At 44.9% G+C, this 27,814-nt stretch overlaps 1 protein-coding gene across 2 annotated transcripts in view; it reads right to left on the bottom strand.

Annotated features, from left to right (window-relative positions):
* The window catches only part of SLC43A1 (solute carrier family 43 member 1), a 229,498-nt gene that overhangs the window by 31,016 nt on the left and 170,668 nt on the right, over positions 1 to 27,814 (bottom strand). For both annotated transcript variants that reach the window (XM_083146125.1, XM_083146126.1), the window contains exon 11: positions 11,895 to 12,000. In XM_083146125.1, coding sequence (XP_083002251.1) covers positions 11,895 to 12,000 — 106 coding nt within the window. The remainder of the gene's footprint in view (positions 1 to 11,894; positions 12,001 to 27,814) is intronic.

Below are 27,814 nucleotides of genomic sequence, written 5' to 3'. Positions count from 1 at the left end.
AGCGAAATAATGGACACACAATACACAAAAACATATATGACACAGACAGGTGTTTTAAAAAGGGTACTGATACCCTCACGACGCTGGGCCCCCAATCCCAATGAAATTTATGAGAATGCTTTTATTTGTGTACACATAAAATGCTTTGATGTTTTAGCAGTAACTTAGTACCTAGGACGTTCTCCTTAATTAGTGGAGAATTGACAGGTATGATACCCGGTCTGATAGGTACTCACGGCTGTTGTGCGAGTGATAGTATATGGATCAACTCACACAATTTTTACAGTTTGAGTGCTGGTTAATCTCGAATGCACTCTGAATTACCACAATTATAACAACAGTCCTGCCCCCTGTAATAAGTGTGGGTCTAGGAAAGGTAGTGGTGCTCTGCAGCAACGCTAGTCTGACCCGCTGTGTGGGATGCGGGTATGAGCCAGGCGATGGCGTCGGGTAGCGGTGTAGGTAACTGCGCCCGGTGGGAAGTACCGAATGCGGCTATGTTTGATGCCGCAGACGTTCCCACTTGCCAGTTCTGATACAACACGGTGTTAGTGCGCAACACACCGTGTCTTGCCCTGGTGAGATATGCCAGGTATCAGATCGCCAGAGCGTGCTGCAGAGGAAAAATACTTTAAGCTAAAACAGATCAAAATGCATTTATATCAGGGAAGGGAAGGGGGACACAGACGAAGTGTAACGGTCGGCGTACGCTTCGCCAAGGAGCTTTTTCAAGACCAACCTGAGGGGCAGCAGGAAGTTCATTAAATACCTGCCTCTAATGAATATTCATCAGATGCTAATTTCCAGGGTGTGACCAGGTAACAAGTTGGCTAGTGACTGCGTAGGGCATGTGAATTCAATTAGTCATGTGGAGTTGTAAATAATTAGTATACATGCCCGGTTGATAAAGTAGTACAAATAAAGTATTGATGTTTAGAGAAAGAAGGAAGAAATAAAAGTTTAAGTGTAGCACTTAACTGATAATATGGAGTGTAAAACTCTGCATAATGATTCAGTCCAGGTATAATGTGTGTGTCGATTATCCATTAATTATAGTGGATGCGTCGACATAAAGGAAGTGTCGACAATAGGATGGCAACGGTCTGATGTCCACAAAATAAGGTCTCCTAGTGTAGGGTATAACAATGCATATGCATCAGGGATCTCATTACTGGGCATATAGTGTCAATCTTAATTAAAGTGGATGCGTCGACATAAAGGAGGTGTCGACAATAGGATGGCAACGGTATGATGTCCACAAAATAAGGGGGGGCTTAACTGAGAAAGCAAGCCAATTTGTGGACCATCACCTCAGGAAATACGTTCTGACTCTTCCCTCTTATGTAAGAGACACAATGGACGTCCTGAACAAAATACAGGACATCATATTGAACCCAGGTACCTGGTTAATCACATGCGATGTGGAAAGCCTGTATACTAGTATCATTCACAAATACGGTATACAGGCTTCCGAATACTTCTTAAGTATGGACAAGGACATACCACTCCACAACTTCATCATTGAACTACTGAAATTTGTCCTATCGAGGAACTATTTTGTCTGTGAGGACCAATTCTACCTCCAGGTGCAGGGGACAGCGATGGGGAGCACTTGTGCCCCCACGTATGCCAACCTGTACCTGGGGTGGTGGGAACGTGAGGTGGTCTTCACAGAAGACCATGAGATCTATACTCAGCACATCCTGATCTGGCTAAGGTATATAGATGACCTGTTCCTGATATGGGAAGGTGAAATTGATTTGTTTTTCAAGTTCATGAACATACTGAACAAGAATGACCTCAACCTCAAACTTACTTACCATGTCAGCCAGGAGGAGGTGGAATACCTGGACCTCCTCATAAGGGTTGAAGAGAATGGCTCCATCATTACTGACATGTTTAGAAAGAAAACCTCAACCAACTCTATACTTCACCATGAGAGTGCCCATTTTCCCCCTGTAATCCAGGGGCTCCCAAAGGGAGAATACCTGAGAACAAAGCGTAACTGTTCACGTGAAGAAACCTATGCTAAAAGGGCAGATGAACTTGATATCAGACTAAGAAACAGGGGGTATAGTAAGAGGTCTATCCAGAAAGCGAGAAAAGCAGTAAGCAAGCATGAAAGAGAACAACTTCTTCATCCCAAAAAGCAAATCCCTGACACCACTGAGAAAATAAGATTCATTGGCACGTTCTGTAAAGAATGGCGAGAGATACAACAAGTATTGAACAAACACCTGGGTATCCTCAAAACAGACAAAGACCTGGAGGAGGTTCTCGGAGACAGGGTGGATATAAGCTGGCGACGGAGCAGCAATTTGAGAGACATCTTAGTGCATAGCCACCTTGAAAAAGAATCCAAGATCAAAATCAGAAAACAAGGATCCTACAAGTGTGGGACCTGCAGGGTCTGCCTTTACATGACTCCGTGCCATTCATTCACAGATAAATTTAACAAGGAATGGAAAATTCAGGACTATATCACTTGCGATACTGCAGGGGTCATTTATAATTTAGAATGCCCCTGTGGGAAACATTACATTGGGAAGACACGCAGACCATTGAAGAAAAGGCTGTCTGAACATCTTCTGAGCATCAAAAACTCCTCCAAAGACCAACAGAAATTCAAAACACTCACTCCTGTGGCTAAACATTTCTTCAAACACCATCAAGGTAGTCCCAGGGGCCTTAAAGCCTTTGGGATGACCAAAGTCACCATGTCCATCAGGAGAGGAGACTGGGACAAGGAGCTTTTGAAACAAGAGACCCGTCTGATATTTTTGATGGACTCCATGTCCCCCAGAGGCCTCAACGAAGAAAATAATTATACAGTCTTTCTATAGTTTTAATATCTGTTGTCAGTGGACTACACTCCAAAAATTCCTCTTTGTCTTAACCTGTTGGGAATCCAACCCTATACCCCATATTTTTTATTATTTCTACCATTTCCATCAACAATTCCTTTCTCACCTTTCTCACCACAATTGTTATTTTCATTTTACAGTACAGTGGTTCTATGCCACTTACACTCGCATGTCACAGACTATATCCTCACCAATCTAGAGGGATTCTCTCCCTCCCTGCTTCTATATCATCACACCATTTCTTCATTCATGGCACCATATTCACATTTGAATGCAATATCCATCTATGAATGGAGCCTGTCACCACATATCCCACGGTGCAACCGGAATAATTTCACTTATTTTCATATGCAATTCTGCATAATTTTTATGTTTTATATCATATTACCCCACCATTACACTGGAAAACAGACTCCAATATGTTTTATTTCTGTGCATCATTCCCCCCGACACACACTTCACTCTCCCCATTTAGATGCAACCCCTGTCTCCTGCTCCGACAGGACTGGGACTGCGTGTGTCTAAATATATCACATGCATCTCCCGGAACGCCGGAATATAGAGACAGGGGGTCACATCCATTCCCCACATATTATTTATCGAGCATCTTTCTCTAAATACACAACTCACATTATCATACTGTCATTCTTGTTTTCATCCCATTATTGGAAAATAGGTACCCCTCAGGAAGGAATAATATGTCATCCCACTGTTTAGTACCTAATACATCATCAGACACAGATTTACACTACATGCCCACTAAATAGAGATCCCTGACGCATATGCATTGTTATACCCTACACTAGGAGACCTTATTTTGTGGACATCAGACCGTTGCCATCCTATTGTCGACACCTCCTTTATGTCGACGCATCCACTTTAATTAAGATTGACACTATATGCCCAGTAATGAGATCCCTGATGCATATGCATTGTTATACCCTACACTAGGAGACCTTATTTTGTGGACATCAGACCGTTGCCATCCTATTGTCGACACCTCCTTTATGTCGACGCATCCACTTTAATAAAGATTTACACTATATGCCCACTAATGAGATCCCTGATGCATATGCATTGTTATACCCTACACTAGGAGACCATATTTTGTGGACATCATACCGTTGCCATCCTATTGTCGACACCTCCTTTATGTCGACGCATCCACTTTAATTAAGATTGACACTATATGCCCAGTAATGAGATCCCTGATGCATATGCATTGTTATACCCTACACTAGGAGACCTTATTTTGTGGACATCAGACCGTTGCCATCCTATTGTCGACACTTCCTTTATGTCGACGCATCCACTATAATTAATGGATAATCGACACACACATTATACCTGGACTGCATCATTATGCAGAGTTTTACACTCCATATTATCAGTTAAGTGCTACACTTAAACTTTTATTTCTTCCTTCTTTCTCTAAACATCAATACTTTATTTGTACTACTTTATCAACCGGGCATGTATACTAATTATTTACAACTCCACATGACTAATTGAATTCACATGCCCTACGCAGTCACTAGCCAACTTGTTACCTGGTCACACCCTGGAAATTAGCATCTGATGAATATTCATTAGAGGCAGGTATTTAATGAACTTCCTGCTGCCCCTCAGGTTGGTCTTGAAAAAGCTCCTTGGCGAAGCGTACGCCGACCGTTACACTTCGTCTGTGTCCCCCTTCCCTTCCCTGATATAAATGCATTTTGATCTGTTTTAGCTTAAAGTATTTTTCCTCTGCAGCACGCTCTGGCGATCTGATACCTGGCATATCTCACCAGGGCAAGACACGGTGTGTTGCGCACTAACACCGTGTTGTATCAGAACTGGCAAGTGGGAACGTCTGCGGCATCAAACATAGCCGCATTCGGTACTTCCCACCGGGCGCAGTTACCTACACCGCTACCCGACGCCATCGCCTGGCTCATACCCGCATCCCACACAGCGGGTCAGACTAGCGTTGCTGCAGAGCACCACTACCTTTCCTAGACCCACACTTATTACAGGGGGCAGGACTGTTGTTATAATTGTGGTAATTCAGAGTGCATTCGAGATTAACCAGCACTCAAACTGTAAAAATTGTGTGAGTTGATCCATATACTATCACTCGCACAACAGCCGTGAGTACCTATCAGACCGGGTATCATACCTGTCAATTCTCCACTAATTAAGGAGAACGTCCTAGGTACTAAGTTACTGCTAAAACATCAAAGCATTTTATGTGTACACAAATAAAAGCATTCTCATAAATTTCATTGGGATTGGGGGCCCAGCGTCGTGAGGGTATCAGTACCCTTTTTAAAACACCTGTCTGTGTCATATATGTTTTTGTGTATTGTGTGTCCATTATTTCGCTACCAATTTTAGAGTTATCCAATTAAAAGTTACGTATTATTGTGTCAATTCTTAGGTGCACCACACAGTGACATTTCTTTTTTTGTCTCTGTACAAACCCTGTTGCTTGATATATATAGATGTCCAGTGGTAGCACACCCCCGTCAACCTAGGTTTCATTTAAACCTGTAACTAAAAATCAGGGGTCCACCTTTTCTAGTATCTTATTCATCACTCTCCTGTGCGATAAGTTTTCCTTTGTGTACATCACCCACAGTCCAGTTCCTGATTTTGAAGTTGTCAATGTTGTACACCAGGAGAAGGAAATTGATGTAGCTGGCACTGAGGAGAAAGTTGATGAGGAGGAGGATTCTGCTGATGGTGATGTGGTTTGCTTAAATGAGGCACCGGGCGAGATAGTTGTTGTCCGTGGGATGCAAAAGGCCACCACCGTGCCAGGGCAGAAGACTAAATAATCCACCTCTTTGGTCTGGAATTATTTTTATCCAGATTCAGACACTAATTGTCTCGCCATATGTAGCTTATGTAAAGCTGCAATAAGCATGAGTAAGGCCATTGGCCACCTAGGGACATCCTCTCTTATGCGTCACCTGAAGTCACTGTTTAGTTCAGAAACTGTGGCTAGGACCGTAAGCAGTCCAGGAACACCTAAATCACCAGCAAGTCACTCCTTGTCAATTTCCTCCTCCATCCGGATCGGAGGGAGTCCTGCAGGACATGTCACTGGCATGACTGACTCCTCTTCTATCTGGGATTTCTCCGGAGGATCCTGCAGCAGTGCGCCTACTACTGCTGCTGCTGTTGCTGCTGGGAGTCAGTCATCATCCCAGAGGGAAATCGTAAGACCGCTAAGTCTTTCTCTAAGCAATTGACCGTCCAACAGTCGTTCACCATGAGGACGAAGTACGACAGCAGTCATCTGATGGCAAAGCGGAAAATTGCGGCTTTGACAGCTATGTTGGTGTTAGATGTGCGTCCAGTGTGTCCGCTATCAGTGAAGTGGGATTTAGACAGTTGATGGAGGTATTGTGTCCCTGGTACCAAATCCTGTCTAGATTTCACATCACTAGGTAGGCGATACCAAGGATGTACAGAGACATCCAAAAAAGTGTCCTCGGTGCCTTGAAAAATACGGTTGTACCTACTGTCCGCTTAACCACGGACAAGTGGTTCAGGGCAAACTAATGACTATACTGTATGACTGTGACAGCCTTCTGGGTAGGCTGTCATCTCTGAAACATTAGCTCCTTCCGAGGCAGGCTATGCTGTGTTTCACCGGTTTGAGTAAGAGGCACAATGCCAACAACCTCTTAGAGAAACTGAGGGAATTCATCTTGCAGTGGATTACCCCACTCTCCTGGGGATTTGTGGTGTCGGACAATGTAAGTAACATTATGCGGGCATTACATAAGGGCAATTTCCAGCATGTGCAATAAATTTGGTGGTGAAGCATTTCCTAAAAACTGACAGGAGCATGCAGGAGATGCTTGCGGTGGCCCACATAATTGCTGGACACTTTCGCCATTCTGCCACTGCCTGCCGAAGGCTGGAGCGGCAGCAAAAACTCCTCAACCTGCCCTGCCATCACCTCAAACAAGAGATGGTGACACCCTGGAACTTCATACTCTATATGCTGCAGAGGATGGAGGAGCAAAAAAGGGCCATTCAAGCCTACAAGGCCACCTACGACATAGGCCGAGGAGTGAGGATGCACCTGACTCAAGCACAGTGGAGGCTGATTTCCTTGTTGTGCAAGGTTCTCCAGCTGTTTGAACTTGCCACATGTGAAGTCAGCTCTGACACTGCCAGCTTGAGGTTATTCCCCTGATCAGGCTGTTGCAGAAGCAGCTAGAGAAAGTGAAGGAGGAGCTAAAGCGTTGCGATTCCGCAAAGCATGTAGCTCTTGTGGATGAAGCCCTCCACACACTTTGCCAGGATATGAGGGTGGTCAGTCTGTTAAAGTCAGAGAAATACATTCTGGCCACTGTGCTCGATCCTCGGTTTAAAGCGTATGTTTTGTCTCTGTTTCTGGCAGACACAAGTCTACAAAGGTGCAAAGACCTGCTGGTCAGGAGATTGTCATCTGAAGTGGACCGTGACAGCTTCTCCCTAATTTTCTTCCACATCTGTGGCTGCAAGGAAACAACTGAAATTTCCGACACAACCTGCTGGTGGGACATCTGGTCCGGACTAAAGGACCTGCCATTGATTGCTGACATGTCTACTGTCGCTGCATTGGATGCTGTCACCATTGAAAAAATGGTGGAGGATTACTTTGGTGACAGCATCCAAGTAGACATGTCAGACAGTCCATACCTCTACTGGCAGGAAATAAAAGGCAGTTTGGAGGCCCCTGTACAATCTGGCTCTATTTTTCTTGAGTTGTCCCCCCTCCAGTTTGTACTCCGAAATAGTTTTTAGTGCAGCGGGGAACCTGGTCAGTGAGCTGCGTAGAAGGTTGTTTCCGCAAAATATGGAGAAGATAATGTTCATCAAAATTAATTATCAATTCTTGAACGAAGACCAACAATTGCCTCCAGACACACCAGAGGGACCTGTGATTGAGTCCAACAGGGATGAATTGATAATCTGTGAGGATGAGGAAGTACACACTGAAGGGGGTGAGGAATCGGAGGATGAGGATGACATCTTGCCTCTATAGAGCCAGTTTGTACAGGGAGAGGTGACTTGCTTCTTTTTTTGTGGGGGCCAAAATAAACCAATCATTTTAGCCACAGTCATGTGGCAGACCCTGTTGCTGAAATGATTGTTTTTTTAAAGTGTGCATGCCCTATTTACGCAACATAAGGGTGGGTGGGAGGTCCCAACAATTCAGTTTGCACCTCTTTTTTGCCATTATGTGATTTTTGGGGCCTAGTTTTGAAACTGCCATCCTGTCTGCCGCTGCAGTGCCACTCCTAGATGAGCCACGTGTTTGTGCTGCACACTTGTTTGGCTCAGTATATTTATCCAGCCACCTTGTGCAACCTTTTGCCCTAAAAACAATATTGTGAGGTGTTCAGAATAGACTGAATATGAGTGGAAATGAATGATATTGAGATTATTAATAGCGTAGGAGGATTTTTATGTTTTTGGGGCAAATAAATACAGATCCAAAACATGAAACATGAAAATTGTGGTGTTTTGGAACAGATTCAGATCCAAAACATTGCCCGAGATACAGAACCAAAACGCATCAAGGATTCTGATTTTAACAGATAGTTAACTTCATCAGGGTCATTTACAGCAGTGCACCGCAGGAGATCAAATATAGGTTAAACTTGATAGACTAATATCTCTTTTCATCCTCAACAACTATGCTACAGTACTATGGAGTATCAGGAACACAAATTTAGGCCCTAGATAATTGATTTTTTAAATCTAAATATCTCTCTCTCTCTTTTACATACCCTTGGTTATAAACTTTGTACCAATAGCATTCATAGGTAATACTGACTGAATGAAAGGAGATGGACATTTTTTCAGGTAACCTGATAATCTATTATAATGAGTCAAAGAGAAAACCAAATAATTTCAAGATGATGTTTCTATGACTAATCTACATTCATCCTAGGATCCTGCCAATAGCCGTTCTCATAAACAATACTTTTCTGTGTGACAGTTGGTTTAGCAAGCTGTGAATATTTTCTGGCTGATCTATCTGTTCAGCATATGCTGCTTGTGAAACTTCAAGGTACATTACTTAGGCACTAAACATTTTCAGACCCACCAATTATAGAATTTTCACACTAATGATCATTGCTTTAAGCATTCTAACTTAGGGGGGATGCATCAAAACCTCTAGAGCAGAGGCAGGACTACCATTGGTGCAGCAGGTGCAGTGCACAGTGGCATAACAAAGGCCCTGCAGACCCCGCAGTTGTGGGGAGGTACTGAGTGAGTGTGGGCGCCAGATGTCTGTGGGACTATAGATGCGCTGCACTGGCCTGCCTTACCCCGCTGCTTGCCGCAGCTGAGTCTGTGGCTGGGACCCTCAGATCTACTGGTCTACAGTCCCGGCTCTCCTCCTGGCTGGCTCCTGCTAATAAGAAATAGCTCACACAAAATGTCCGCCCCCTTACAGCAGACACTTTTTGAGGATGCTAGAGGAGGCGGCAGCTTTATTTTAAGGGGGAGAAGGCAGGCTTTATTTTACGGGGGGAAGCAGGCAGGCAGGCTTTATTTTACGGGATATCGCTGCTGAAATTTTCGATGGGGGGGGTGCTTGTTTTATTGTTACGACACTGACAGTGCACTAGGGCCCCTGATGACTAAGGAGCCCACTGCTGCTCCTGTCACCCTCTGTTGGCCCCTGAGGACTAGGGGGCCCACTGCTGCCTCTGTCATCTTCTTCCCGTTACCCAGTTTTTCCCTGTCACACTCTGCCTCTCCCTGTCACCAATTGCCTTCTCCCTGTCATCCACTGTTTTTTCCCTGTCACTCTCTGCCTCCTTCCGGTCACCCACAGTTTTTCCCTGTCACACTCTGCCTCTTCCTGTCACCCATTGCTATGTTGCATATTGTGAACTTAGGTTGGGGCGGAGGAGGGGGGCCCAAATTATATTTTTGTGCCTGAGCACATCACCCACAAGTTCCACCACTGCTATAGAATGCTAACATGGTAGAAGTTGCCTATAGCAATCAATAAGCTTCTAGTACAGTTTATAAAAGGAGGTGCTTACTGGCTGCTTTGGGCAGCGCCTACAATTTATCTCCACTTTGCTATATTTACCATCTACAGTATTGTACTTTTGGATTTCAGTGGTGATCATGACCTCTTAACTCCAGAAGAGTTATATTTATCAAAAATAATGTTTACATGTTTTTGAAACTTTCCGGCTGAATGAACACTAGAAAAAGTTTAAGAGTGAATTGCTATGACTATTTATTACAAATATGTTTTCTTACATTTAGTGTCCATATGCCATGCAACGTCACGGCTCTTTCTCATGGAAAGAGCCATGAGAACCTGATTCCTGGAACATCTCAAGAACATCCTTAACAAGAATCCACTTCATAGTGTCTCATGACACTTTTCAGAGCTTCACCCTAAGGGTCTACAATTACATTAGGACTTGAACATATAAATGCCACTAAACATGGAGGTAACAGATACAAATCCTTGTGTAGTCAGGAAATTTATTGGATTTTTAGATTTGATTCGTTATTCCCCAAAGGACTAAACAACTCATTGGAACTTAATGTGGTTTTATGATTTATTTGATTTGAACTAAGGGTTCTTTATGATAAATGTAAACCATTGAAACCCCTCTTCCTATATTTGTCTTTTTGTACTGTATATATATCCCATGCCCGTTCCCTGGTTATAGAGAAAGTACTCCTATGTATGTAATATATATGATATATAATTGTCTTAAATATATGAGGGTACTTGTGTAGTTTCATGGCGGCACTGCCCGCGGGTCGCATCGTATGTGATTTGCATGCGATGCGATTTAGCACACCCCCACTATCCACGTTAGCCTGAAGCGTGGCAAGCGGACGTGTTACATGTCCTCCCGATCTGTTCATACCCCCACTATCCAAATCGGCATGGAGCTGTATTTATAAAGTGTGGCGAGCCCGAAGCATGGCAAGCGGCCACGGAAAATGAGCCCGAAGTGTGGTGAGCGGACGCAGATTACTTGATGTGTACCACACTTTATAAAATGAACTCCACACTGACGTGGATAGTGGGGATATGAACAGGTCGGGAGGACGCGTACTGCGTCCGCTCGCCACGCTTCGAGCTGACGTGGACAGTGGGGGTGTGCTTAATTGCATTGTATGCAAATCGTATGCAAATCGCGAGGATAACATATTTGTGGAGTTCATCCACACTTTTTGGGCGCTATTACGTCCTTTATGGTCTATTATAAACAGCATTTACTCGCCTCTCTGGACCGTTACACATCCGCGTTCCAGCAGCCGAAAGTGGTGTTCGCGCACCCAGATTGTTTCGGAACACAGAACGTCACTTCCGGCCACTGCATGCTGGTCCATAGTGTACTTCTAGTTGGATCGTAGATTAATGACAATCTATTTTTGCAGATCATCTGCAGCACCTCCTTATAATGGAGCTATTTATGTCGACATCTATGGTTAAACCCGATTTCTCCTAGAACAATAGTGATATCTGAGAGATCTAGGAGTCACTTGACCCAGAAGTGATCTGCGGAGGTCAAATGTATGTTGATGCAATTAAGTTGAATTATCTTTTTGGCATATGTATGTATGTATTATGATATAATTATGTGTATATCTTTCTGTCTCCAAGTTAGTCTTTTTATTGTTATTAAAATTGAACAAGTGACTCTATTAATTATGCATATGGCCCAGTAAGGGTTTTGGGTATAAATGTCAGTACCTTAACAGCAGTGAGACACCTTGATAAACCTGTTAGTCTTATCAGTGAAACGCGTTGGTACCCTGGACCTGTTCTAATAATTTGATTGTCTACCCAGTAACTGCATACTGTACCTTTTTTTAATGTATGAGATAAAATATATTTAGAATCTGATGGGTTGCTATTGGCAACTACTCCACAAGTCCTCCTAGAAGATTTAATAATTCTCCCCCTAAATGCCTACAGAAATCTTTTTATACTACATTACCATCTGCTCTTTATTAGACAATTTAATTAATTGTTTTATTCTACCTTACCGTTCATCACTCTCTTTCATCCTCCAGTCCATAACAAATCCAATGAAGGGGCAGGTGAACAGGCAGAGCAATTGTAATGCCCCAAACACTGATGAATATAAACCCACTGAAAAAAAAAAAAAAAAAACAGTTTTGTTTTGAACAAAAAGACTTTATACATCCTTGTGCTCTGTGTAAAACAGATGAGAGTACAGGAACACCAATTTGTTAATGTTGTCACTACAAAGAATATGATAGCTCATGTCACTGTTATTTTGGTAGAAAAGCAATTCTCTGTTGTACTGCTGAATGGTTCATAAACTGAATCTAAAAGTATAAAAAAGTATATAATATTTTTTTTATGTCATAGCAGCATACTTCCCAACTTTTGAAGACTGTGAGATGGGACCCTTAGCGCGGCGAAGGCTTGTATCAGAAATCTTGGGGGCATGACCTACTGGCAAGGGTGTGTGGCCTATTATTTTGGTTCTCCCGCGAGGCCACACCCCAATTTAGCCTCTGTGAGGGCATTGCCAGTGGCTGTGTGAGCTGTTGGCCATGCCTCCCACCCCCTATTCTCACTGTATATTGTCCCTGCTGCTTTGCTGAGCAGAGCAGCACCGGGCAGGGGGGACTACCAACTGCCCCCTTCAACACAAGACACTGCCGGCCCGGGCAGGACAAAGGACTGTGTAAAAAAAAAGCATGATGGTCAGCTAAAATCGGGACAGTTGGGAGGTATGTAGCAGTCTATGGGACAGATTTATTAAGCCTGGTGAAGTGATAAAGTGCCTGTTGTTAATGCAGCAGCTCCTAATTGTGAAGTTACATGCTGGGTTTGAAAAATGAAGGTTAGGAGCAGATTGGCTGGTGCAATATTACGAGCCACTAAATCATTTCACCAGGCTTAAAAAATCTGCCCATCTATACTAAGAGCCAGTGGCATCCCTTACCTATTTGACACTTGGTGCATGCATGCACCATAGATGCGTGCCTCAAAAAGCAGGTGGGCTTGGTTTAGTGTTCCAATACTGTTTCTGTCACTTTGGGTCCAGGAAATGCGGCTGCCCCTCGAGACTGCTATTAAAAGATACCTATGGCAGATTTCTGTGATCCACTGCTGCACTATCGATTCAACTGCATGGCCATCAGACATCTGTGTAGTCCTTAGGTGACCCTCCGGATGAAATCACTGGCTTAAGCAAACTCTTTCCAGCCCCACATTTCAATCATGCTACAAATTTTGTGCAACATAACAGACACAGATTTTCACATGCACAGATCTATAAATTAGAGGCACATAAATATCATGTATACCCCCCACCCCTTTTTTAGAATGTACACTCTCAATTTGCTTTTCCAACTCTTACCTAATCTATCTTCTACTCCATACAGAGGGGTAGATGTATGAAGTAGTGATAAAGGAGGAGAAGTGATAAAGTGCCTGGTACTTTATCACCGGCCAATCAGCTCCTAACCAGAGGCTAAAGGCCCCCATACACTAGGGCGACTTGTCCTTAGGACAAGTCGCCCCCGACTTCCCCCTGAGCTTCCCCGGCTGCTCCCCGGGGGAGCTTGATTAGATTGGCACTTGATGTGCCATTTTTTACATGTGATAAATCGTCTCGATTTATCACATGTAAAAAAACCCGGGGGGCTAAGAGGTGGGAGCTGGTGGGAGCAGGGGGGCTGGGGACGCTGCGGGGGACACGTCTGTGTCCCCCGCTGCGGGGGACAGCGTCTGTGCGGCGAGAAGGTAGAGGGAGCAGGGGGGGCTGGAGACGCTGCGGGGGACACGTCTGTGTCCCCCGCTGCTGGGGACGCTGCGGGGGACAGCGTCTGTGCGGCGAGAAGGTAGAGGGAGCAGGGGGGGCTTGAGACGCTGCGGGGGACACAGGCTGCATAGAGCCGAGCAGGGGGAGCCGGGAGCTGTCAGTAATGAATAAAAAAAAAAGCCCATACAATGAATGGGCAGCCTGTGATTGGCTGCTGAGCGCTCTCTCAGCCAATTGCTTACTGGCTGAGAGAGCGCACAGCCAATCACAGGCCGACCATTCATTGTATGGGCTTTTTTTTTTATTCATTACTGACAGCTCCCGGCCGGCTCCCCCTGCCCGGCTCTATGCAGCCTGTGTCCCCCGCAGCGTCTCCAGCCCCCCCTGCTCCCTCTACCTTCTCGCCGCACAGACGCTGTCCCCCGCAGCGGGGGACACAGACGTGTCCCCCGCAGCGTCCCCAGCCCCCCCTGCTCCCTCCACCGCCGCGCCGCCCCACTAGGTCCCAAGTCGGGTGGTCGGACGTGCAGCAGGTCCGACCACCCGACGCAGATCCGATGCGCACGGGACCGCGCATCGGATCTGAAGGGGACATCAAAACTAGCCGATTTTGGTCCGATTTCGGCCAGATCCGACTGATCTGGCTGAAATCTGACCAAAATCGGCTAGTGTATGGGGGCCTTAAAGTGTCAAAATAAAAATAGTAAGGAGTGCTATCCAGTATACCAAAAGTCAAGGAAGAACCCTAACAAAGGGGTTCCACAGATGTGGGTTATGTAAAGCATGTAAACAAGTGAAAAGCAATGGGACTAGTAAATTAACTGAGATCAATATTAATGGAACTAAATTTTGCTCTGGATGATTTTATTACTTGTAACACTAAGAATATAGTGTATGGGATTGAGTGTTCTTGTAATTTATTTTATATTGGTGGCACATCTCAACCTTTTAAGGTACGACTCAGTGAACACCTGAATAATATTAAGAAAGGACTAGAGTCCCATTCACTTTCTCAACATTTTAAAAATACACATAAATACACATAAATCTTCAGTTTCTCACATTTTAAGGTTAAATTCGCACAAACCGACCAGTGGCGGAAGCAGGGGGGGCACCTGGGCACGTGCCCCCTGTCATTTATTTTGTAGCTGAGGACCAGGGCTTTCCAACGAGCCCAGCCCCGTGTTTCTAGCGATAATATGGGACCCGTCAATTCCGACCCCCACACGGTTCCGACGGCTGCCAGTTCCCCATGGGATCACAGAAGCTTGTGGTTGATCTCATTCAACTCCAAATCGCTGGGCCTTCAATATGATACCAGATTGGTCCGTATCGTTCAATGGGTTTCAGAGATATTGCATGTAAACCGATTTTTTTATATTTGAAATGTAATTTCATGGCTGTTCATGTTCTTTGAGGGCAGGTTACTCTGGAACCAAACGTTCCAGTTTCACTGGACCTAAATCATTCAAAGCCCACTCAAAAGTTCTTCAATATGCTACTTGTCATGTAAATGGGTCAGTTGGCTCCGAAGATATAGCCGGTTAAATTAGATAACTGGTTAAAGGGGGGGAGGGGTGGTTTTCTCTCCCCCTCACACCAGAAAATGCAGGGACTAGGCTGGTGTAAAAGGGGCCAACCAGGGAATGCATTTTCTGGTGTGAAAGGGATATTATTTCAAATAGCCGGGACCTGCAGTGCTCTGAATACAGCCAGGCTTTGCCACTGTCAGTGGCTATCACTTCTGCCTGGCAGCGGCTGTTACCCATTTACCACGAGCATGTATTCCCCCTTGGCAATGACATGTAATCCTACATGGCAATGAGCATGGAACCTCTGGCAATGAGCATGGAACCCTTGGCAATGAGCATGTAGATAATCAGCACTTATGTAGCATAATTATTAATAGGCATTATGGTGTTTGGCATAATACATAATGGACATAATGGCGTGTAACTTAACGTGTAATGGACATTATGGTGTAAATGTTTAATGCGCGCCTTTGGTGGACAATGTCCCTGTTTATGAAGTGTATTGTGAATTTCGGCTTAATCTGTGTGGCATTATGTGAATTCTGGTTTAATCCGTGTGGCATTATGTGAATTTTGGCTCAATCCATGTGGCATTATGTGAATTTTGTCTCAATCCGTGTGGCATTATGTGAATTTAGTCTCAATCCGTGTGGCATTATGTGAATTTTGGCTCAATCCGTGTGGCATTATGTGAATTTTGGCTCAATCCATGTGGCATTTTATGAATTTGGCTCAATCCATTTGGCATTATGTAAATTTTGGCTCAATCCATGTAGCATTATTTGAATTTTGGCTCAATCCATGTGGCATTATTTGAATTTTGGCTCATTCCACTTGGCATCATGTGTAAGGGGCAAGTATAATGGGGTCTAGTATTTTGTTGCATAATGTGTAGAAGTTGTATATGGTGTTGTACACTACACTCAAGGACATGCCCCCTGTTGAGTGACCACACCCCCTTTTCACTAGATGAAGTTTTCCGGAGTGCGCCTTCGGCGCGTGCACAACTACATCCTTCACTTTTGTCACCATGGTGGGCCTGCGTACTTTAAATTCCAGGGCCTATTTTTAATCCCATCCCCACCCTCTCTCTGCCGCTCTCTTAGCATGTACACTGGCACCACTAACACCGCCCCTCCCCCACCGAAATCCTCTTTTATCATGGTGCCCCCCCTGTCATTTTATCCTGGATCCGCCCCTGGAACCGACTATAGGAACAAAAATACAAATAATCGTCTAGCGAAGGAGGAAATTAAAATTATATACAAATTCAATACCCTTAAACCCAAGGGGTTAAATGCCAATATCAAAGTGAAATGGTTCTTGTAATTCTTTTTAATTTATGTTTTTTTCTAAAAATAAGTTGTATCTGTATTTTTTATATTTTTTATACATTTTGTGCATTTTTCATATGTATTTATTTAGATCTGTTATATGTTGAAAGATCTTAAATGGAATACTTTTTATTGTCATTATATAAATTTTTGTAATTGTATGCATTTATTTACGATTTATAGTGATCATTTGCCCCGCCTGTATACAAAGAATATATGCGATATAGAGTCTCTATCCATTTAAGAACAAATATGGCTGCAGACAGGAAAGGTGGCACTGTCAAACAGGAAGTGTGGCAGAATGATCTGTGCAAGGTCCGTGAACGGAAGCGGAATGACGGCTACCGGAAGTGGGGCACCTCGTGCTTCACATCACTGATGATACGAATCAGATCGCGACCGGAAGTACACGGCCATGACCGGAAGTCACCACCCAAGTCACCAGGGATTGGAACATTAACTACAGATTACCCTATATAAAGCAGGAGGAGACTATATGCAGCCATTCTCCTTGAAAAAGGACACAAGAAGATGTCTAAAACGCGTTGGTGGGCTGCACTGAACCGCGGACCAAAGGGTGGACTCTCATCCAGCATTAAGAGTGGATACATCCGGGTACTTTAACATCTATCTCCACTTCATGCCTGTTTAAGAACTATTTACCTGCAGTGCCAGATTAACGTCTAAATGGGCCTGGAGCTGAAAATTATCAAGGGCCTATTATGCCCAATAATAGGGGTTGTGGCCAGCACCTAGTAATGTGGGGGGCGTGACCAGTGTTCTGGTTGGGTGGTCTGCTCATGGCTTTGGCTCTATTTGTGTAAATACTCTCAACTAATTATATATACAGTATATGGTCATCTTAGCCCGTCCTCAGGGATCCATATATATGTGTATATATATATATATATATATATATATATATATATATATATATATTAATAGTTCCAATGCACTCACGGTTTAAGGTCCTCCTAATGTGGTGCTCCATCAGGCACATATGTAATATATGGTCCAAGTCCACAATTATATAGAATCAGGGCACTCACCAAACAGCAGTAAATAAATGCTTTACTTTTTATTTCCTCATGTGCGGTGGTACATCTGTATCTCTATATATGTGGGTTATTTTTTAATTGACTTCTGTTACTGTGATCATAGCTTTCTCATGCACCCTAGATAAGCTCATTCATCTGAAAACTGTGACAGCTTCCCCTTTAATACTAATTCAGGTTTGTTAGGTGACTGCCTCATCGTTAAAAGCCATAAGGTAGTTGGCAGGTGAGCTTTAAACCAAGAAAAAACACATGTTCATTTTAACTATGATGTGCCAGCAGTGGCCAGGTTCTTAGTGTAGGACCAGTTGTTAGTATAGGACTTGTAGTGAAATGGGGTCCCTTGGCGATGGGCTGCAAGCTTAAATGCATCGATCAATTCATGAACTAAAACCCCATTATTTATTGAATTGATTATTTGTATGTTAAGGTGAGTTAGTTTATTATGGTGAGTGCTGGGCCCCCTGTATTTGTCCCAGGTTAAGCTACTGCACCCTAACCTGGGAAGTGTGGGTGCTGTTTGAACCCAATTCTTAGGAATGGTGAGTGCTGTGGTACATCTGTATCTCTCTCTCTCTCTCTCACTCTCTCTCTCTTTCTATATATATATATATATATATATATATATATATATATATATACACACGCACAATATCTTCCCCGTTACTCCGGTGTCCAATGAGCCCATTCTATGTATTGGCCAGGGGAACTTATGTAAAAAGTCCCCCCCCCCCAGCTGTAGCATTAACCTGTTGGCTGTTTGGGTCCAGTGCTGGTTGCCAAAATACGGGGGACCCATAGTCATTTTGGCCCCATATTTTGTGAACCAGGAACGGCCCTTGAGCCCGGTACTGATTTTTCAAATGCTGGGGATCCCCTATGTTTTTGGTCCCCTGTATTTCTGATACCAGGACTGGTTCTTTGAGCCAGGAATGGACCCCGAGCCATTATTCTTTTTTTCATTTTTTACATTAAAAGCACATTACCATTTCTACAAAATGGCACATGTCCACTAATTCACATGTTCTCATGACTAAAAATCGCACCATATCGCACGTTCCACCCGCAAATTCGCATCCCATAAAATGATCGATTTTTTTTTTTTTAAATTCCAATTTCAGAAAATGTCATAATATGCGATTTCAGATGTATGTCTGAAACATTTCCTACTTACTGTATGACCAAACTCTAACCAGATTCCCCTCACCCCATACATCAGAATGTGTCCTTCTTTGAGAAATTAAGGACAATGCTGTTCTTTGTCTTCATCTGCTGCTTGTTATGAGTCATGTGAAATATGTTTATTTCTGAGAAACTTACAAATACTGTTCACAGACTGAATTTGTTCTTTTCTTTTTTTTTTTTTTAACATTAGATTTTTATTAATAGGACAAACTGGAACATACATGAACATGCCATAATGCAAGCATATGCAATAAACGTTACAAAAAAGGTGATAAGAAAATTGAAAAAAGAAAAAAAATACTTTCTCCACATACAGAAAGGTGCATAAGGCTGACAGAGTCGTAGCTTGCCCAGTATTGGATTAGGTACTTGTGAGTTATCCGGGCTGCCGATTTTTTAATCGCGCCCGAAATCGTGGGCATCGCGTCGGTCGTGGCCGTTATAAGGAGCCGCGACGCGATGCCCGCGATTTCCCATAGACAGTAATGTTAAAAGACACGATGGACCCGATTTCCGACCCGATTTCCCATAGACAGTAATGTTAAAAGACGCGATGGACCCGATTTCCCATAGAAAGCAATGTTAAAATAAAATGACAATGTGAAATTGGCCAATATGGCCATTTCACATTGGATATGTTTTAAAAAAAAATGTTTCATGGCCCCCCACCACCGTTAACGCCACCTCGCTATTGAAGCCAACCCGAAGCGTGGCGGCGGTACGCGTCCTCCGACCTTTTCATACCCCTACTATCCACGTCGGCGTGGAGTTGAGAATAGAATAGTGTGGCGAGCGCAGCGAGCCACCGAGCCCGAAGCGTGGCGAGCGCAGCGAGCCCCGCGAGGGGACGCGGACACCTGTGAAGCCCGCAAGGGGACGCGGATACCTGTGAAGGTATCCGCGTCCCCTCGCGGGGCTCGGTGGCTCGCTGCGCTCGCCACACTATTCTATTCTTAACTCCACGCCGACGTGGATAGTAGGGGTATGAAAAGGTCGGAGGACGCGTACCGCCGCCCCTCGCGGGCTCGCTGCGCTCGCCATGCTTCGGATTGGCGTCAATAGCGGGGTGGCGTTAATGGTGGTGGGGGGCCATGAAACATTTTTTTTTAAAACATATCCAATGTGAAATGGCCATATTGGCCAATTTCACATTGTCATTTTATTTTAACATTGCTGTCTATGGGAAATCGGGTCCATCGCGTCTTTTAACATTACTGTCAATGGGAAATCGGGTCCATCGTGTCTTTTAACATTACTGTCTATGGGAAATCGCGGGCATCGCGTCGCGGCCCCTTATAACGGCCACGACCGACGCGATGCCCCCGATTTGGGCTAAATTGCGGGCATCACGTCGGTCGGGTGTCCTTAAGTTAACTAAACTTAAGGACAAAATCGGCAGCCCGGATAACTCACAAGTACCTTGGATTAATATCCCAAAAATTTGTCCCATATTTAATAAAACTGTGAGTAAACAGTAAGCAGTAGGAAAAGACAGACACAAGAGGGAGGCAGACACAACAGGGGGAAACACAAAAAAAAGATGCTTAGAAGTAACTCCCGAATTAAGACCCCCCCCCCAAAAAAAAACTAGGGGGAACAATCATTCATCTCGTGCAGGACTAATAAATCAACAGGTTCAATGTGGTCGAGGGGCTGACCTTCCCTTTCCCGAAACTCTCCCCACTTAAACCATTTGATCTGTATTGAGGAGGGCGAAGAGGAGTATTTACTGCCAGCAGTCTCAAAAATAAAGTGTTTATGTACGTTATTGATAATAAGTTGAATGTTAGGCACGGAGGGGGATTTCCATAGTCGGCCAATGGCCGCCTTAGTGGCAATTAGAATGTGGCCCAGTATATATTTATCACAACTAAGCAACGGGAATGGGATGCTATGGAGCAGTACCACCATAGGTTCCAGTGGCACCGACAATCCCAGGACTTCTTTAATTAGGGAGAATACCTCACTCCACAGCGGCCGCAGGAGAGGACACTCCCAAAAAATATGTAGTAGAGAGCCAACACATCCACAGTTCCTCCAACAGAGGTTAGATGTCGAGGGCCAAATGGATTGAAGCCGCCGCGGAGTGAAATAGGCCCTATGACATAGCTTGTAAAACATTTCGCAGTGATACAGACATCTAGAGATCCCAAAGCAGGAAAAATTGATTCCCACTCGGAATCCGGAATGACCCGAGACAGATCGTGCTCCCATCTCGTTTGAGCAACAAATTTCTCCTTTTTACCCAATAAGACAATATATGGTACTTGTTTCCTAGCACGGCCACAACGATTTAGATCGTTGTGGTCGTAAGATAAAAAATCGGATCGATCGCATCGCATGCGATTTGGTCGCATACGATGCGACCGATCCGACCGACCGATTGTTCACCCGATTTTTTTTTTTTTCACCAGATTTGTTTCAATTGCCCCCCCAAATGTTACTAAGTGGGCTAGACCCCACGATAGACGTCAACCCGAAGCGTGGCGAGCGCAGCGAGCCCGCGAGGGGCGGCGGTGCGCGTCCTCCGACCTTTTCATTCCCCTACTATCCACTAGGGCGTGGAGTGAGAATAGAATAGTGTGGCGAGCGCAGCGAGCCACCGAGCCCGAAGCGTGGCGAGCGCAGCGAGCCCCGCGAGGGGACGCGTCTAACTTCACAGGTATACGCGTCCCCTCGCGGGGCTCGCTGCGCTCGCCTCGCTGCGCTCGCCTCGCTGCGCTCGCCACACTATTCTATTCTCACTCCACGCCCTAGTGGATAGTAGGGGAATGAAAAGGTCGGAGGACGCGCACCGCCGCCCCTCGCGGGCTCGCTGCGCTCGCCACGCTTCGGGTTGACGTCTATCGTGGGGTCATGGCGGGCACATAAAAAATGTGAAATGGGTCATATTGGGCCATTTCACCTTTTTTATCATTTTACCCTATGTGAGATGGACTTAATCAAGTCCATCTCATCTTGTGCCATTATAATGGCACAAGACCGACGCGATCCTCCCGATTTCAATGTTAAAAGATTTTTTAACATTGAAGTCTATGGAAAAATCGGGTCAATCGGTCGGTCGCATCGCGGCCGATTTTAATTGGTCGCGACCGACCGATTGACCCGATTTCTGTCATTCAAAGTGAAAAAATTGTAAAAAATCGGCCACATCGTGAGGATCGTGTCCCTTAATTAAGAGCCACGATCACTCACGATTGTGGCCGTTCTAGGAAACAAGTACCCAATATATTGGTACCAGCGCGAAATACCCCCTCTGTGATTGGTAGAGGACAGCCTGGGAGTCAGTACAGCTGGCCAACGTGGCATTTGTTTTCCCATATGAACAGATAACCAGTGGCGAATCTGTAGATATTTAAAGAAATCTTGTTTAGGTATATGGAATTGTGTCTGAAGCTGGTGGAAAGAGAGGAGGGAGCCCGCGCCCAAGATGTCTTTCAAGCACGCAATCCCTCCCTCCACCCAAGCGCCCAGACGGAGATCGGGGATGAGGCTAGCCAAAGTTTTAATAGGGAGGCCAGGGGCCGGTAGGGAAACATCTGGATCCTTCGCCATCACCACATGCCAAACGTCCATAGTGGTCCTGATCACGGCTCCTGGGCCCGTCCAGGTGGGAACTGCCTTCCTAGGAAGGAAAAATAACTCGGAGAGATCGTATCTCTCCAGGAAATGTCTTTCTATAAGAACCCAAGGCTTGGGGCTTGTAACGGCGAACCAGTCGCGGGCCTGACTAAGGATGCAGGCGGAATGGTAGCTATCAAGGTCGGGGTACGCGACCCCGCCTGAATCTTTTGGTAGCACTAGGGTGCGTCTGGCAATACGTGGTCTGGCTCCTTTCCATATGTACCGAGAGAACAATCTATTGATCCTGAGGGAGAGGTGTCTGGGGATAGATCTAGGGATAGCGCGAAACAGGTACATTAGTTTGGGTAATAACATCATCTTGGCCGCTGCTATACGACCCAACCAGGATATTTTGTGGAGTAGCCAATCCTGCGTAAGCTTCTCGAGTGAGCCTACCAGAGGGGCAAAGTTACAATCAATGAGGTCAGCATCTCTAGACAGATGGACTCCTAGGTATTTAATAGCCCGCGACTGCCAAGCGTATTTGTGAGAATCTTTAAGAAGGGACAATGTCGCCGGGGGAATGTTGAGCGGAAGGGCTTCTGTTTTAGTTGTATTAAGTTTATAATATGATATTTTAGCATATATGTCGAGAATATTGTGTAGTTTAGGGAGAGAGGAAGTAGGGTTTAATATACATAGCAAGATATCGTCGGCGAATAGACTAATTTTGTGAGATGTATTCCCAATTTCGGGTCCCTCCACCTCTTGGTCATTTCTGATGGTCTCAGCCAGATGTTCTATAGCCAGTGCGAAAATGAGTGTCGAAAGAGGGCAGCCCTGCTGAGTTCATTTGTGATGTTGAAACTGGAGGAGAGGGTTCCATTTACAAATATTTTTGAAGACGGGGTAGAGTATAGGGCCATTATAGAATCTAAAAATCTACCTTGGAAGCTAAAGGAGAGCAGCACGGATTTGAGATAGCCCCAATCCAGCCTGTCAAAGGCTTTTTCTGCGTCTAATGACAGCACTAATAAAGGAGTTTTGTGAAAATCACAGTATTCCATAATATTAAAGACTCTGCGGGTATTGTCTGGGGCTTGTCTACCTGGCACAAAACCCACTTGATCTGGATTTATAAGGGAGGGGAGAAGGGCGCAGAGACGATTTGCTACCAATTTGGCGTACATTTTAACATCAATGTTTAAAAGGGCAATTGGGCGGTAGTTTAATACCAATGCAGGCGATTTGCCTGGTTTAGGGATTGCTACAATTTGCGCTTCTAACATTTCTTTGGGGAATGATCGGGAGGTAGATGCTTCATTAAAGACTTTTAGTAGAACTGGGGCTAATTCTGATTTATAACTTTTATAAAAGTTAGACGGGTAACCATCAAGTCCCGGGGCCTTATCTCGGGGTAAGTCATCAATGACCTTTTCTATCTCCACGAGGGCCCAAGGGGAATCCAAAGCTAGGCAGGTCTCATGATCTAGTTTAGGCAGATTTAATTTATTTAAGAAGGCTTGAATGTTGGCCTCAAGTGGTTGGGGGGTGTCTATGTCCGAGTATAGGTTATATAGCTGCGCATAGTAAAATGCGTTAGCTATCTCACCTGGGTCCAATACCCTGGTCCCCCCGGAAACAGATATATGATGGATTCCGGCTTTTGCCCGACGTCCTCTCAATTTGCGGGCCAAGAGCCTCCCTGCCTTGTTGCCAAAGACATACAATCTCTGGTTAAGTCGAGACAGGTTTCGTTGCACCTCTTGAAGATAGAACAAGTTCACTTTTTCCCTCCCTAACAGCAACTGACTATAAAGGGTTTTTTTTATTAAGGGGGTCTGCTTTGTGTGCTTCCTCCAATCTAGTCATTTCTTGTTCTGCTAACTCTAAATTATTTTTGTTCGCTCTCTTGATCCTGGCAGCAGCTTGAATGATAGACCCTCGTATACAAGCTTTAAGTGAACACCAGTGATTAAATATATTTGTGTCTTCAGGGGAATTAGTGTCAAGGTAAGATTTAATGTCTTGTTGAATGGATTTAAGAACCCCTGGCTGAGATAGTATATAGTTTCCCATCCTCCATGGACCTGGTGTAGTGTTCCGGGTGCTGACATCCCAGACAACTAGGAATGGGGAATGATCGGACCAGGACATAGGCAAAATTTCAATTTTGGAGATAGACGATAGCATCCATTTATCTGTCAAAACCAAATCAATTCTAGAATAGGAGGAATGTACATGAGAGTAGAATGTGAAATCTCTGTCTCTCGGGTGTTTGGTACGCCATGCGCCATAGAGATCGAATTCACCTAATATATGACGAAGACCAGTGGGGTTCTTAGATGCGCGTATCGGGGGGCAGTGTAGGGGTGATTTAGTCGGGCCTGAATTTGTTTTAATGCATGTATCCTCATGGTGTTGCATATTGGACAGTAGTGCAATACATACTTGCCTACTTTTGAAAACCAGTTTCAGGGATATTATAGTTGGTAAAATAAATTTGCACAGCACCCCATTGAGGGGGCGTGTCATGCTCCACCCAAAGGGCATGGCTAGTTCCATAAATGAAGAGATTGTGTAATACCCTGGTACTGCAAGAATTAATACCATTTAGTTTTATCATGCATACATAGTTACATAGTAGGTAAGGCTGAAAAAAGACTTGCGTCCATCTAGTTCAACCTGGTATAGATTATCCATTGCTGATTTGGTAGGTTCTGATATTTAACAGACAGAATATATTTCTTATTTGTACCCATGGATGTTTTTATCCAGTTAATGTTTGTCCAACTTTGCCTTGAACGCATTTAATGAGCCAGCCGTTACCACCTCTCTGGGAAGAGAGTTCCAGAGTTTGACTGTTCTGACCGTAAAGAAATTCTTTCTACTAGCTGAATGAAATCTTTTTTCTTCTAATCTATACTCATGCCCTCGCGTCCTAGATTCCTTTCTAGTAGAAAAGAGGGTGTGTGACAGTTCCTTATATTGGCCCTTGATATACTTGTACATGTTGAGCATGACCCCCCTTAAATGTCTCTTTTCTAATGTAAATAGTCCCAAATTGCTTAATCTCTCCCCGTAGCTTAAATTCTCCATTCCCCTAATAAGCTAGGTCTATTTCCTGTGCACTGTTTGGGAGAAGTTTGGAGATCAGGCAGTGATCACATGCAAGCCCCCTGCAGAGGGGGAAGACAGGAAGTGTAGTTAGAAATAGGGATGGCCATCGTTGCCATTGCCATCGATGTTTGCCCTCGATGGCAATTCGGCAACTGTCCATCGATAGTGCTTAACTATGCAATGGATGACCATCGATATTTTTACATATCGATGGTCATCCATTGTGTTTGATTGATTGGCCTGTGGGCCAATCAAAACACGGGGGCGGTGCTTCGCGGGTGTCGGGGGGCGGAGTTATGCTCCCTGTCCCAGTACTTTGTGAGAAAAAAAAAAGAAGCAAAACATCGTTTTGCTATTCCATCGATGGAGGGAAACCATCTGGTACTCCCCCATCGATGGCAAAAATATTCGACATCGGCCATTAACCATCGATGATTTCGAATCAGCGATGGTCGATGGCCATCCCTAGTTAGAAAGTAGCAGATGCAGCACACATTTGGAGTGAAGGAGAAGGTGCATGGATGGTTGCTGGGGCTATGGAATGGCTAACTGTCATTTCCATGGTCCCCAGCTTTGGAAACAGCAATCATGAGTTGCACCCCTTCTATGAAGAGAGCAGCAGCAGCACCTGTGGGTGCTTTTCTGCAGAGCAACATGAGGAGAATGCAGCCCCTCACAGCACATGTGGCGAGTGCTGCCAGTTCCAGCAAGGCACCTAACAGAGAGAGAGAGAGATCGCAGTGTAAGAGCAGCAGTACACAGAGTCCAGTGAGAGGATGATGCCCACCTGTAGAGGTGCCCTAGAAGAGTGCCAGGTGTAAGTCTCAGGAGAGGACGTATCTGGGTGAGTGGTCGAAGCCACGTGGCATGCTGAGTAGCCCCCCATTGACAAGAGTCCTTGTTATGTATGAGAGAGACAGTAACCTGTGATGTGTAGCACTACTAGTCCCAGGATGCCCTGGTATGAACTGCTGTTCGCCATATTTATGCTGTTGCAATTAAGTGATGTGCTGGAGGAGGTGCCTTGATGGAACTGATGTAACAGATATGATTAATGTGCTGGAGGAGATGGAATGATAAGTGACCTGATGTAACCATTATGCTTTGTGCTGGAGGAGAGTGTTCAGAAGTTTTCCCTGCTTCGTCCCTGCTATATGTTAAATAAACTGTTTATTGCTGTTTTATGAGATGGCCTGGCGCCCAATTCTTTCTGCGCTGCACTGACACCTGTAGTCCACTCCCACAATGCAACCGTAATTAAACTCCTGATTATTCAGGGGACCTCATGGTACCTGTGCCTTACCCATGACCAGCCGGAGGAAAGTAAGTGTGATGCACTATACACAGTGACTGCAGGTATTCATACCTAGTGCCAGTGGGGTTTTACAATTGTAATCATTCATACATAACATTGCTTTATACAGGTGAACTACAGGCTTCACCCGTCCAGGGCTGAAGCCTGGGGCTGTCACCGGCGTCCGTGGGCTTTGGTCGCCGGCCTGATAGGGTTAAATCATTCATACATAACATTGCTTTATACAGGTGAACTACAAGTGCCAGCAGGCCTCTCCAGCATGCTGGGACTTGGCGAACCACAAGTCCCAGCATGCGGGGCATTAATGGACCCGCTGGGACTTGTATTCCACCTGTAAAAAGAATGTTAAAATAAAACACAAACACAGAAAAGTACAACTTTATTATACACACACACACACCTCATTTTTACACCATAATACTTACGGAACCAGGGTCCAGCGCTGCCTTCCTCCACAGCCAGCTCACCCCGCACTAACCGCGGGGTGAGCAGGCTTCCTGCGGCGATGCTAACAGCTTCTATAGCGCCGTCCCAGTGCTATAGAGGATGTTAGCGTGGTTGGCTCGATGCGTCTCCATGGAGACGCATAGCTCAGCCCTGATTGTCTGAAAGCGCCTCCATGGAGACGCATCGAGTCAACCACGCTAACAGCCTCTATAGCGCTGAGACAACGCTATAGAAGCTGTTAGCAGCGCCGCAGAAAGCCGGCTCACCACGCTGTCAGTGCGGGGTGAGCTGGCTATGGAGGAGGAGGCAGCGTTGGACCCTTGTTCGGTAAGTATGTTGGTGCAAAAGTCAGGTGTGTGTGTGTAATAAAGTTGTACTTTTCTGTGTGTATGTTTTATTTTAACATTCTTTTTACGGGTGGACTACAAGTCCCAGCAGGCCTATTAATGCCCGCATGCTGGGACTTGTGGTTCGCCAAGTCCCAGCATGCGGGGGAGGCCTGCTGGCACTTGTAGTTCACCTGTATAAAGCAATGTTATGTATAAATGATTTAACCCTATCAGGCCGGCGACCAAAGCCGACGGACGCCGGTGACAGCCTGGGCTTCAGCCCTG

Source organism: Crinia signifera, chromosome 6, assembly GCF_055691185.1.
Source record: "Crinia signifera chromosome 6, ASM5569118v1, whole genome shotgun sequence".
NCBI classification, from domain to species: domain Eukaryota; kingdom Metazoa; phylum Chordata; class Amphibia; order Anura; family Myobatrachidae; genus Crinia; species Crinia signifera.
This window is presented reverse-complemented; position numbering and strand designations above follow the sequence as displayed.